At 39.2% G+C, this 13,598-nt stretch overlaps 2 protein-coding genes across 7 annotated transcripts; both read right to left on the minus strand.

Annotated features, from left to right (window-relative positions):
• Positions 1-265: 265 nt before the first annotated feature.
• Positions 266-5,266, minus strand: nim1kb (NIM1 serine/threonine protein kinase). Of its 3 annotated transcripts, none has more exons than XM_042509901.2 (4): positions 5,150-5,266; positions 4,045-4,346; positions 2,651-2,919; positions 266-1,614 (listed from the first exon to the last, which is right to left on the minus strand). In XM_042509901.2, exons 2-4 carry the CDS (start codon positions 4,316-4,318, stop codon positions 853-855), a joined length of 1,305 nt encoding a protein of 434 aa, XP_042365835.1. In that variant the 5' UTR covers positions 4,319-4,346; positions 5,150-5,266; the 3' UTR covers positions 266-852. The 3 variants fall into 3 exon arrangements, with proteins under 3 accessions (XP_042365835.1, XP_087927489.1, XP_087927490.1); XM_088071363.1 differs by having other exon boundaries at positions 5,029-5,183; XM_088071364.1 differs by having other exon boundaries at positions 4,045-4,330; positions 5,029-5,156.
• ccdc152 (coiled-coil domain containing 152) lies at positions 4,333-13,387 on the minus strand. Of its 4 annotated transcripts, XR_015775237.1 has the most exons (10): positions 13,145-13,387; positions 12,804-12,909; positions 11,326-11,394; positions 10,954-11,018; positions 9,938-10,073; positions 9,513-9,640; positions 8,599-8,703; positions 7,258-7,449; positions 5,150-5,267; positions 4,333-4,346 (listed from the first exon to the last, which is right to left on the minus strand). XR_015775237.1 is itself a non-coding variant. In XM_042508756.2 (8 exons), the coding sequence occupies exons 1-8, from the start codon at positions 13,205-13,207 to the stop codon at positions 7,321-7,323; spliced, it is 801 nt and encodes a 266-aa protein (XP_042364690.2). In that variant the 5' UTR covers positions 13,208-13,387; the 3' UTR covers positions 6,777-7,320. The 4 variants fall into 4 exon arrangements, 1 of the variants encoding a protein (XP_042364690.2); XR_015775236.1 differs by lacking the exon at positions 4,333-4,346 and having other exon boundaries at positions 5,240-5,377; positions 13,145-13,386; XR_015775238.1 differs by lacking the exons at positions 4,333-4,346; positions 5,150-5,267 and adding an exon at positions 5,388-5,792.
• Between the last annotated feature and the right edge of the window lie 211 nt (positions 13,388-13,598).

A 13,598-nucleotide genomic window follows, 5' to 3' on the forward strand; every position in this document is an offset into this window, starting at 1 on the left:
CTACTGCATGTCTGTCCATCCTGGGAGAGGGATCCCTCAGTTACTTTTTCAGTTTTCTTGTGCTGCATTTAGATACCTCTCACAAGCGATTTAACCCTTTGAGACCAAAGCAAATTGGTTTGATTTCTTTCAATAATATGGTGAAAAAATCAATGACCCACCTGGAAAGAAATATCCTTGAAATTAAAAGATATTAGTTAAAGGTGACAAAGAAAATGACCTGAAAATTAGTTTTTTTTTTTTTTTTTAACTGTAAACATTATAATTCTGTTTTTAAACTCATGTTACAGGGGGAAAAAATCTGCACTTATTTTGGGTCAATTTCTTGTTTTTGTTTTTTTCTGGCAACTTTTTACTGATTTCTTGCTATTTATTGGACAATGTGTTGCTCATTGCCTTTCCCCTGTGTTTTATGAGAAATCAAATCAATTTGCTCAAGTTTCAAAGAGCTTTCAGGGTTTTTTTGGGAGGAGTTTTATCCTCCGGTAAGGGTCCAAGGACATAGGAATATTGTAAGTTGTTAAGCCCTCTGAGGAAAATTGTGATTTCGGGCTATAAAAAAAAGGAATTGAATACTTTCACCCCCCAACGCCTTTTAAAATAATTAAAATCAAACTTGAATTTACTTTTAACTTCATCAGGCACTTTTAAAAATAGCTTAAGCTATCCCAAAAAGCTGCACTGGGGATATAAAACCCATTTATCAAGAAACTACAAACTGTGAAAAAGTCAAGAAAAACTGCAGTCACTTTCCCATAGTGTCAAATTTAAAAAAATCACTAAAGCAACTAATTTCATGTTTGTATAAAATAACTTGTATAAAAACTGTTCTGAAGCGTCTCTATTAGTCTTTTACGAAAGCACACATAATTTGGATGTGTGTCTGAGGCCCCTGTAGGCCCGGAGCCCCTCCCTTTTGGGGTCTCTCACCATCCCACGGACCACCGGGGGACTGTCGCAGCCCCTCCTTGTCTGGGCTCGATGCAGCAGGATTCGGTAAACCCCGGTGAGAGGGTTGCGGCTGTCTTTGAGCTGATTGTTTTGCAGGTGCTCTGCGGTGAAGCCGAGCTCCTCCAGGCCGCTCCTCACCTCCTCCTCGATCTGCTCCTCCATGTCTCTGCGCTCCGAGTCCAGCAGGCTCTGCAGAGTCGTTGTTGGTTCGGTTGGCACCAATGACCAGGGGAACTCCACAGGTAAGAGCCAATCGCAGCCCAGCATCTGGTCGACAGCGTAACGGTCAGCGGGGACTACCTTCAAGATGCCCTTGATGAGCCTCTGGCAGGGGCCGGCCACCCAGGGAGGGAGGGTGTACGCGCCTTCGATGATGCAGCGGCGCAGCTTCCCCATGGTCTCGGCGCGGAACGGCATAGTGCCAGTAACCATGAAAAAAAGCAGGACCCCCATGGCCCACACGTCCACTGGGGGCCCCAGGTAGCACTCGTCTTTAAAGAGCTCTGGGGCGGCGTAGGGCGGCGAGCCGCAAAAGGTGTCAAGGGCAAGGTTGCGGTTTGAAACCCGAGTGCTGAATCCAAAGTCTGCCACCTTCACAGAGCCGCTGCTGGTGAACAGAACGTTCTCAGCCTTCAGGTCTCGGTGAATGATGTTGTTGTTGTGCTGCGCAGCAAAACATAAAAGCTGGTTGGATATCAAAGTGATCTGAAATGATAGACTTAACTGTGGGATTTTTTATTTTTAACTCGAGACTAGGATCATAAGCAGTCCCTCTTAATCATCACTTCAGACGCACTGTAAGTGTGTGGCAGTGAATATATCTGCAGAGACTCTGCCTTCTGCCTGTATTTTATTTTGCTGTGTTTGGGACGTTCCTGGGGAAGGCCGCGGTGAGGTCAGGACTTAATTAAAAGGTCGTAACCAGGTGCAAGACAGCACACAATAACGTGCACAGCACCAAATAAAACCAAAATACAGCAAGACGAAACGCCGGAGCCCCCTGACTTTCACTATTGCTGCTGATACTGTTCACAAACAGTAACCAACGATTCCTGCATAGTGTACCTTTCAAACAAATCAAATCTATTCAGAAGTGAAAACACATGCAAAAGTTCCCAAAAAGTTTGACAAGAATGGACGTGAAACTGTTTGCATGAGCTTATGGTATCACGTGTTGATCAAAACCCTCAAAAATGGACTTTTTAACCAAGCAGGGTAAAAATTTAAAGTCATTTTTGTTTTTTCATTTCCAAATCAGCTTAAAACCTGACAAACTGCAGTGCGTACTGTATTTATGTATGATTGCAATATTAGAGGTAGTGACCATGTTTACATCATTAATCTCTTTTTCATTCACAAAACATTAAAGTAATTAAGTTTTAATTATTATATTTAAATAATTAGATAAAATAATTGGGAGTTTTTTTCAAGGATTTGTACCAAACAAAGATGTTTGCAGTATGCAGTATGCAGAATATGATGTGTAAGCTTTGACATCTCTGCATCACAATATTTAATTTAAAATAACACATTTCGCCTTTTGCAAATATCGCACCTCCTGCAAATTGATTGCAGTAGGCCATATTGGGATTTAAAAAAAAACAAAAAAACTTCAGCCCTAACTTAAAAGGAAAATTAAATAAAACTTGATGTTGGGGAAAATAAACAAAATTTGAACTCATGGTTCCATGTCACTCACCATATATTTGATGGCAGAGAGGATCTGGGCGAAGGTGATCTTGCAGGTGTTGTCAGAGAGTTTTCCTTCGTTGCAGATCCGGTTGTGGAGGTCTCCTCCTCCTGCGTACTCCAGCGCCAGGTAGACGCGGCTCGGCGTCTCCACCACCTCGTACAGGCACACCACGTTCGGGTGCTGCAGGAACTCCATGTTGCTGATCTCCTTGGAGAGCAGACGCTGAGCCTGACTGTCCAACCTGGCCTTGTCCAGGATCTTCAGGGCCACTTTGTCTACAGGAAAGACATGGAGACATTAAACAACAATCTGGCTGTCAACACATCAACTCCACTACAAAACAGGACTTGCTTACAACATTAAAAGCTGAAAGTCGAACAGAAAATACAAATAAAGACTAAAAACTCATGCTGAAATTATTAGCCAGTGGGGAAAAAAAAATCACTGGCCAATTTTAATACTTTACCATATTTCATATTATTGACAACTAAATACAACTGGGTCTTTGGATTGATGAACAGACACAAAGAAAATCTGGAAATGGAAATATCTCTCCCCAGCCTGTCATCTTTGTGCTAAAACTTTGTGGTAAATATAATTTATTATTTATCAGCAACAATTCTGATAACTGGTTTATCACAGCAGTTACCCAAATGTTGGAAACAGTCAATTTTCATTTATAATATTTAATAATAAATATTCTACATTTTTGGTCATTGACTGGCCTCTGGTGTCCTGTCATTTTGACATCACAGTCAGACTGGCCTTCTGGAAAACTTGGAGTTTGCAATGCAAAACATACATATAAAAATAACTCACTGCTGTCTGGCAAAAAGTCACTTTTCGTGAACCGACCAATCACAGCCTGGATGGTTTGGGACATTAAAAACAGGATGAGATGCTGCAGCAAACACTCAAAATATTGAACGAATATTTTGCATGAATAGCTATGATTGCTGACAAGTTAGTACTTAGCACTAACGAATTAGACTAACCACCAATGTAGACCAAACATGACTCAAAAATTCCACGGCCAGAGCTTGAGGTTAGTTCCAAATGAAATGTATTTGTTTGTGATTGCACCAATCGTTTGGCACATGCAATGCCCAGCGAGAGACAGCTCATGCAGCTAATGCATTGCATAAGTCTGGCAAGCAGACGTGTGGGTGTCACTATCAGGCTTGTGCAGAACGCTACTCACGAAGGTGTGTAGACCTATGCTGATTAACAACACACTGCATCCAGTTTAACTTTGTATGACCACCCTCTGCTGCTCATCATTTCACTCAATATATTCACAAGGTGCTCTACGTACGTCTCATTTTATAGAGATTAACATAAAAGATCTCAAGCAGAGTTAAGAGTAAATAAAGGGACTTTCAGACAGCATGTACACCTACCTTTGGTCAGAGCATGGAAAGCTAGTTTGACCCTGGAGAAGGTCCCCGAGCCGATCTCCCCACGGACCTTGTAGAAGCCCACCCTGCGGCCTATCATCAGGTCCTTGATGGTCTTCTCGTCCTTGCACATGTTGGTGGTGAGCTTCTGCAGCGGGGTGAGGCGCACCGGGGCGTCGTCCACCTCATCGTCTGGGCCGAGCTCAGAGCTGTCCGTCAAACTGTAGAGGCTGTGGTGGCGCTTTGTGTTCTTCACCTGGTACAGGCCTCCCGGCATTTCTGCAGCAGGCTGAAGGTACGGTCATCTTCAAAAACATAATGGTGTCAGTACCTCTCATGGTTTAGACACATATAGCAGTTACTTGTGCAGCAGTATCTTATGATGTCATAGGGAATAAAATCTGGAGCTCATAGGCAGGAGTTTGGAAAAAGTAGGCTTAGTCAAAACATGAATAGCATGACTTTAGTGTCGACAAACTGCTAGAACACGACAACAATGCCTCAGTAAAGTCGGTGGTGGCAATATGAAACCTCAAAAGGAATGGTTACAATCTGCTATGAAACGGAAAGAAGCAATATGTATGGTTGAAGCAGGAACTATCACATTTCCACCTGAAATTGATGTAGAAAAGGCAAAAAATAGTGCATCAAAATTCACCAGAATGCAGGTAACGACGCTCAAAATTTCTCGGAGAAATCCCAGACCAATTCTGAATTCATTGTCAGTGGAGCTGCTCAATTTCATTCCCTATGACATCACCAATTTGAGTTTAGCACACTAGTTTACTGATATTTCTCAGCAGTCTTAAACCATATACAGAATAACATGTATTACATTCAAAGCAAATTATTTAGATATCTTATGCAACAGTTTCTACACATCATACTGTAAATTTACACAACTAGAAACATGTATCCCTTGATGGCAGCAAACATTTGAACAAAAAGATATCAAGAACATAGAAAACAAGACTCTTGTTTTCTTACCAAGTTCCCAAACTCCTGCTGTGCATCAAAACACTGCTGTAGAATCCACTGCATGCAGCTATATGACAGAAGTCAATCTTTTGGCCCAATAGGACCCAGGAAATGAATTTTTTTCACTTACATGCTGAAGGATGACAGTTTGAGCCAAAATCATTGCCAAAGGTCCCGATGCACCGAGCAGAGCGGTGCAGGCATCTCTCTTTCTCTGTCCTCTCCAACAGACAACTGTACGCTGGTGGCTGAGAACACAGAAGGGGAGGGGGCGCGTCTGTCAAGTGGACAGTCAGTCAGTGTCTCTGGCCACACCCCTCACAGCTCACCTCTGCCTATCTTCACCCTCTCCTCCTCACTGCAAAAGGATTAAGGTGGTGTCATGAACTCTAATCCTGCTTCAATTTAGGACTGTTCCAATCCCCTCAAATGGCTAACATCAGTTAAGGGCAGCAAAAAATTAGGCCAAAAAGCTGCAACTGACAAAAAATGTGCACATGTATTGGTAACCACAGCATATAAAAGCAGTCTGGTTTGCAGGTTTAGCAAAGCACACCTGTGTGAGACGCACGGCCGTGTTGTGCAGCTAAAGTTGATCTCTCGGCTTTTGTGAAGATGAAATGTTATGCAATGCTGTTACCCAATGTTCCCATAGGGATTAGCTCTCTGTCCCCTTTAAACGCTGGCTGAGCTGAGCAGCACAGATAAAGAGATTACAAAGCATGAGGTCAGTGCTTCACCAGGCAGGGCATCTTCATACAGGTGTGTTGTCCCTGTGAGGGACAGTGGAGGGGCAGCAGGGAGACACAACAATTAAAGGACACGAAGACAGATATAAGTGCACAGTCATGTCTGCTTTCAATCATTACAGCTTGATCGGGACAACTTTTAGCTTATAACAGATGTTGGTACAGTTTGGCATATAAGCAATAAGACACTGCAGTACGGTGAAACTGAAGAGTCCCGCTTGGTAAATATTTTGGTCAAAATTCCTTTAAAGGAGCCTTATTTTTATTATAGATTGATCTATTTCTATTTTGCTTGTTTTTTGTTTCTTCCAAGAAAGAGTCTAAAACCAAAATACATTCAGCCTTCTCCTGTATATGACACAGAAAAGCTGCAAAGCCTCAATTTTGGGCAGTCCAGTCGCCAGAAGAAAATGTTAGCATTATTATTTTCAATATCATATCAACAATTCTAAAGTGACATAGTGTACGACCTGACTTTTGGAGGTGGAGGGGATGGTGGACGATGTGTCACCTCGGCGCGACACTTGCCAAGTTGCAGACCACTGCTCAAGATCAACAAATGAAACTGTTTATTTTAGCAGCTATTGCTGCTTTTCCAAAGGCTTTTTAGGGACAAAACCTGGGTGGTTTTTAGCGACCTGTTGCCATTTTGCAGCCACATATAGGAGTTACTTTTTACCTACATGGTGCTGTATTTCCTTCTGCAACCGTCTCTAGCAGTTTCTTATTTTTAATGAGACTTGGTTACAATTTCTGCAGGAATAGTGCAAAGAAAAGTTTTTTTTTTCCAAGACATCACTCCCATAGCAGCATTGTTGGAATGGTAAATTTCAACATATCCCCATATAATGATATATAAATATAACATACCCACGGTTTGCAGAAACATGTAATGCAAACATTTTTTCTGCCAATTAAGCCTATTCTTAATTATTTGAGTAAACAGGCACTGAAAAAAGCAGATCTTTCAAGTTTTTTACTTTCCCAAACATCAACAATGGGAAATCGTTGAACAAAAATGACCAGAAGTAGAGTTCAAAAGCTCTACTTTTTCAAAATGTTAAGATAAGTAGAACACAAGTTTGACTCAAAGGAATCCAAAATAAACAGGAGAAATGAGTGGGAGTTCAATAATATCTGATTTCTCTGAATGAATGGAGATAAACAGGTTTAACTCCCTGAATGGGATTGGCTTTACAGCTATCTGATTCACTCAGAAGTGCGCTCCTCCTGCTTCAGCGCCTGCCGCCATGCAGGCGTCTGATTGGATTAAAGCCTTAGACAGGAATACAGCCTGTGTTTACATGTGCTCTCTGCACACTGGTCACCTGCAAGCAGCATGGTACAACTGCAGATCCACTCAAGTACAGCAGTCCACAACAAGCAGTACAGTTAACTAAGCAACCTGTAAAATAGGTCAATAACTCTGAGGAACTGAACTTCGCTTTGAATTCAATAGAAATCTGAAAATATAAAAACACTTTGCCACCTGGGAAGTCAGGAGATTCATGCAACTGGTGACAGGTCATCAGATTTTTAGCCTCCAAACAAACTAGATCTTCCTCCTCTTCAGACGGCTGTCACTGAGGCCGCCGACGCGCTGGTTCTCTTCCAGCTCTTTGATTCTCTGACGCAGAGCCACAATCTCCTTGTTCTTCTCCTCCTGGAAGAACTGCAGCTTCTGAGGACACACACACAGATAATCCACACACACACACACACACACACACACACACACACACACACACACACACACACACACACACACACACACACACACACACACACACACACACACACACACACACACAACACCAGAAAGAGGCAATGTAAACAAGACAAGCAACACAATCCTCAGAACAGAGCGGCACTATAGAGAGTGATGACCTACAAAAAAAACACCACCCGCTAATTCTACATCCGTTGTTCAGTGTTTCTCGTGAATGACTGCACTGCATAAAAGTTTTCTATTTGATGAATTCTAATCAAATATGTTCTGGGACTGGAACTATTGATTCTTATCGTTATTATTATGATTTCTGAAATTATTTTCTTGATTAATTTGGTGTTTAAAATGCAAATCACAATTTTCCAGATCCCAAGGTGACATCCTCAAACTGTAAGTCAGTTAAAATGAAAAGAAAACAGAGAAAGACAATAAATCTCACATTTGGGAGGCTGAAACAAGAGAATGTTAATGTGATGTGACGCAGATGCTGAAAACTTTGAACAAAACACTAATATTAGCGATTCTGGACAAGTATTACTTGAGATCAGATCAAAACAAAATTTTGCTGTATTGCCCACGCCCACAAAAATCATAGAACAAACTGGAATTTCTGGCAAGTCCTGTGTGCGCACTCCACACTCGTGATCTGTGAGTTAGTTTCAGTCTGGCTATGTCTGTACAGTCAGTATACTGGCTGTTGGAATAAATAAACACAATCACTGCAGGGGGGTAAATTTATGAGAGTAACATCGTGTGAAAATTAAGACTAAATGCCCTTTCAGGCTGTCTTTTTCAGACGTTTGTCCTTCAGACAAAGCTGGTGGGGCATGCTGGGAAGTAGACTGACGCACTTAGATGGGGACTAACAGGATGAAACATCCAGGTCAAATGTAATAAAATTTGCTTTGCTCTCAGCTTAGGTTTGCATGCCAAGGATACAACCTGTGAAACCACCTTGCAGGAAACTCCATGAAATACTGAATGCTCCTGCACTTCACGACTTTAAGATACAGACCAATAACCATTTAAATCTTTTGTACCTTGTTAGTTAACCCTTTTGATGTAAAAGAGAGAATGTAAAAGGTAGTGTGTGCTGCTCACCCTCTTGAAGACGCTCTGTGGAAGGAGGCTGGAGCTGTGTTGTTGCTGCTGCTGTTGGCTCCACTGAGCTGCTGTACTCTGAACTCTGGCTAACTTTGCACCAAACTGCCAAAATGTGCAAAGCAAAACACCAACGAGTTTAGAGAGAAGCTGACACTGGTCTTCAACAGGTCGTTTAAAGATATTACTGATTGGCAGGAATTTCATATTAACTGCTAAATACCAATCAGCTTATGTATTATTATTCCTGTGTAAATGTAGTTATTAACCCTTAGGGCCCCATTTAATATTACACAAACACACTCGTATTGCTGTGCGCACAAAATGCTCTTTTCAAAATCAAGCTTTAAAAAAAATCATACGTTAATATTATTTTCTATTGTCATTTTACTCATTTTTAACATCAGTCCTAATCATGAATATCAATTATTCATTCATTTTCAGAATCTTAACCCTTTTAAAGCCAGGTTTTTGTCATGGTGCCATTGTAGTTTTAGATGAACAAAAAAACACATAAAATGAACTATTTTCAAAATACTACATGTAATGCAGGTTTTTTTTTTTTTTTTTTAAATAATCACAGCCTAGAATACGTCAGTGATTAGCAGCATATTGTTTGTGACAGATATGGTCAAAATGATGTCATCAGGTGGAAAATAGTAAAAAAAATGTCAAATTCCAAAGCAAAAGCCCAGAATAACACCCAGAAATAAAACAATGCATGTTTTTATGCTTTGATGTCTGTGGGATCAAAAACTGCAGTTTGAATGGATTTCTATGGTGCATTTTTTGCACTTAACAGTATGAACGAAACAGATTTTGTTTACACAGTGTATTTTAGACTTATTATAAGAGCTGGAAATTCCAATAGGAAGTGCGTAAATGTGCCGAATAGTCACTAAGGGTTAATTTACCTCCATCTGTAACTTGAGGAGCTCGCTCTGCCTCTCTCTCTCCTGGTCCTTCAACCTCGTTTTCAGCTCCTCTAGATCCTGATCCTTTTTCTCCAGCAGGGTCTTCACTTCAGCATCTTTAGCTTCCACTGTCAGGAAATAAAACATCAGTTTCACACTGTACATATTTCTGTTCTCTTTTGCTGTGGGCTGATATCATCATTATCATAATCAAACACTTACTATTTGATTATGTTTCACTGAAAAATGAAGAGGAAATGTCTTATATTTTTGCTTACATTGCTGCCAAAACTGTAAAATATAAATTTCAGTCTACATCTGATCCACTGTCTTTCTTTGGGGGTTATGTTACACATTCCCTGAAAAATCTCATAACATCAACACAGTCACTGCTTCATTGTACTGAGTGTATTTTTTGGTCTTACACTGTTGGAAACTCTCCCTGTGGGCGTCCTCCACCTCTCTCCTGCACTGCTGCCTGACAGTCTCTAGCTCCCTCTTGTGTCTATCTCCTTCTGCTCTCATTTCAATGACGAGCCGCTGAAGCTCAGCCGCTCCATCCTGATAACACATTTCACGTTGAAATCACATTGAAGAAAATGTTTGGAATTGCTTCCTAGTTTTAAGGCTTTAAAAGGCAAAACACAGCTTTATAATGCTGGTAAAAGGGCATACTTATGAAGAATCAACTCAACATAATTATGTCAAATAACTCAGTAGCCCAAGTTACATGCCAGAAAAAAACTAAATAAGTGTCACTATCTAGCATTTTTTCTTCAACCAGACAAAACTAATATGTCGATGCTGTTTATTAACAATGAAAAATACACATTATAATTTAATCTGTCTTCAGAATTGGTAAACTCCACATGTGGCCTATTTTTTCATGATCATGATAACACTAACCTTGCATAGTATTGTAATACTTTAAACAGCAATATTGTATCGATACAAGGACACCAAGTATTTCTTTTTAATTATTAACATTTCAACTTTTCATAGCCTACTAGAATAATAAAATCAAGTGCTTTTTAAGTCCACTAGATAAAATTTGCTGCAATAAAAATAACTTAAGTCTCAGAACAGACTGAAAACATATTTAATAAAACAAATTTTGTCAAAGTTTTCCTTTAGGAACATAATTTGCAGTTGGAAAAAAGGTAATAAATTGCAATATATTCCAGTGCATGTTATTACAATACTCAGTATATTGCAAAAGGTTTGAAATTACAATAATATTGTATCACAACTGAACTATCGTGATAACATCGTATCATGGCTCTTGTGGTGATTCTCACCCCTAATAGAGAACATTGCTGTGTCTACAGAGCAGTTATAAGGAAACTAAAACATTCACATTTTAATGAAACTTCTTGATTCACTGCTGTGATTAATTTACATGATAAATTCTGCTAATGTTCCCTCCTGCCTCAGTTCTTACCTCTGCTGCTCTCTCATTCTGTTGTCTCAGGTCCACCATGCCATTCTTCAGTCTCTCATTCTCCACTACAACATTAATACAGGATTCATCTGTAATTTTACTACATGCAAATGTATAGTTATAGGATCATTTCAGGATTGGGATCCCACATACAAGTATATTACATGGACATCACACAGAAAGTAATATGTATTCACTTCAAAGCAACACTATTAGATGTACAACTGGACCAATCATATTCTTTTTTAACTGAAATCTGCATCTGAAGTGTTTAGGACTGGCCCTGTGAATATTTATTCATCCTGACAAAGACTTATTTAAGCACTGTCTTGCTGTATCTTTAATTTTGACACAGTGGGTTACTGTCATTACCTCTGAGGTTGCACTGCTCCTGCAGAGTCTGCTGCAGTCTGTTCACTGTGATGAGAAGGCTGTCTCTCTCTTTGAAAAGTAGATCAATAGGGTTAGCAACTTTTTATGGTTTGTTATGGTTTTAGACGCCATACAAACAGTATAGCTTATTGGGATCCCCATAAGCTAACACCGAAGCATCAGATGGTCGTCTTGGGGTCCAACACATTAAAAAAAATACAATTTAACAAACATTTACGTACACAACATGCTTTTGAATATCACATGACATAAAAAAAACTGGCCCTGGTATTTATTTTAATAACATGATTTGGTGAAAAAAGAGATCTTGAAATGGCTCTGTAAATTACAGTCGATTTGAGAGATTTTTCTGCAGTGTAGGTGGTGATAGATTTCATAAACTGGCATCTCTTGTCAGACACTTCTGTTCTTCACATAAAGATTACACAACCAATTTAAAATAACCATGTTGTATGAATTGCTTGCTTACACTTATCTAATACATTTTCCAACATGAATCAAAAACTCACTCATCCAGTATTTTCTATACAAGTTAGATACTGTGTGAGCAAATTAAGAATCTCTGCTATCAATCTCACTTGTCTTTGAATGTTGAACTGAATGAAAATGTATCAGAAATTATATATATATATATTATTCTTCTGTTCTACATTGGCTCACCTACACATTTTCACAAATTTAGGATTTAATTTCCTTAATAGGAAAAAGAGCGACACGGTCAGCAGGACTGTCATTAGGCTGAAATACCAGCAGAGGGAGACATACAAACACCAAATAAAGCGCCACATTGATCTTAAATCTTGGAAAACAAACATTGCAGTAAGACATGAAATTAACTATTAGGGACTGTTTGGTGCATTTCTAACTCTTTTCATTCTTCATTTATCGATCACTTTGATTGTATCCATGCATATGGCATACATTTTGGCTTGATATATTGTGTAATTTTGCTTAATCTTGGGATTCCCAGCTCAGCTCCTTCAATAAAGTCTAAAATACACTGTGTAAACAGTGTAAAAAGTTTTACATTCATAATATTAAGTACAAAAAATATTAATACGAACCAACCAATGAAACCGATTTAAACTGCACTTCTATATCCCACAGCCATCAAAGCATAAAACATGCATTGTATTATCCCTGAGCGTCATTCTGGGCTTTTGCCTTGAAATTGTTGTTGTTTTTTTCAACTATTTTCCAAGATTATGACATCTTTTACCATATTTGGCATTAGTATAGTGGCATCCAGACAAAAACCTGGCATTTAAACGATTAAAATTCTGAAAATAATTGAATATTTGATATTTATGATTAGAACTAATGTTCGTTTAAAAAATAAACTCAATGAAAGTAGAAAATCATATTAGTGTATAATATTTTTATCCGAGTGTATACAATAAAAAATAGTCCCCAACTTAATGTGAACCTCCAGATCATGAAAAAGGACAAAAACTCACCCTCAATGAGACTTTTCTCCTTGGTCAGAGAGAATTTCAAGAGTCTATTGGCATCCTCCAGCATTATTTCCAGCACGTTGTTTTTGCCAATAATCTCTGTAATTTTCTGTTTGACACAAGTAAAGGCAAGTGGAAATAACGCACAATCGCTACTTAAAAGTAACTTACCTACCACTGTGTACATCCACTACATCCCAAATAATATGGTTTAGATGTCAGTTCAGTGTCTATTTAGTGAAATTCATAAGCACAACCGGAAAAACAGAAAAACAAATCAAATGGCAGACATCCATATTTAGCCAATGAGTTAGCAGAGCTAGCTAACGTCGACGATACCGCACCTGTTCTAGTTGAGTAAACTCCCCCGTGAACCTGTCGAGATTAACACAGTTTAACTTTATCATTTTACTAGTCTAACGAGAGCAAAAGACTGTATTAAAAAGTTACAATGCCGTATTACTAGTGCGTATCGTCATGAACGCAGACCAACGTTAAAACTGAAAAATAAATCTTTAGCTGCTAGCTACAAATTTCCGTTGCTGAAACTAGTTTACAATGTCCGGCGCGCGCTATTTTGAAAAAGCTCGTGCACCGAGCAGTTTCCGGTCTTTTATAAAATAAGAGTTTTTGTTTACATTTACAGAAAATATTAGAAATATATATAAATGTATAAAGTTTTTGAGTACTTTAGTATTTTTATTTGGTGCACTTGGGGCACAATCTGTCAATCCCTAACTTTTTTAAAAACATGTTTTTTTTAAAGAAATCACACCAATTTGCTGAGGGCTCAAAGGT

The sequence above is a fragment of the Plectropomus leopardus genome, chromosome 20 (genome assembly GCF_026936395.1).
Source record: "Plectropomus leopardus strain MGB_pleo_1.0 chromosome 20, ASM2693639v1, whole genome shotgun sequence".
Lineage (NCBI taxonomy): Eukaryota > Metazoa > Chordata > Actinopteri > Perciformes > Serranidae > Plectropomus > Plectropomus leopardus.

Bases quoted from the DNA above. Each gene is read 5' to 3' on its own strand.
- nim1kb (XM_088071364.1), bottom strand. From the start codon at position 5,082: ATGCAGTGGATTCTACAGCAGTGTTTTGATGCACAGCAGGAGTTTGGG. The intron at 2,920-4,044 runs GTAGGTGTACAT...TCTTTCCTGTAG, and splicing joins TTTCCATGCTCTGACCAAAG to ACAAAGTGGCCCTGAAGATC. The intron at 1,615-2,650 runs GTGAGTGACATG...TTTGCTGCGCAG, and splicing joins TCTCTGCCATCAAATATATG to CACAACAACAACATCATTCA.
- ccdc152 (XM_042508756.2), bottom strand. From the start codon at position 13,207: ATGATAAAGTTAAACTGTGTTAATCTCGACAGGTTCACGGGGGAGTTT. The intron at 10,074-10,953 runs GTAAGAACTGAG...ATGTGTTATCAG, and splicing joins AGAATGAGAGAGCAGCAGAG to GATGGAGCGGCTGAGCTTCA. The intron at 8,704-9,512 runs GTAAATTAACCC...ACATTTTGGCAG, and splicing joins TCCTCAAGTTACAGATGGAG to TTTGGTGCAAAGTTAGCCAG.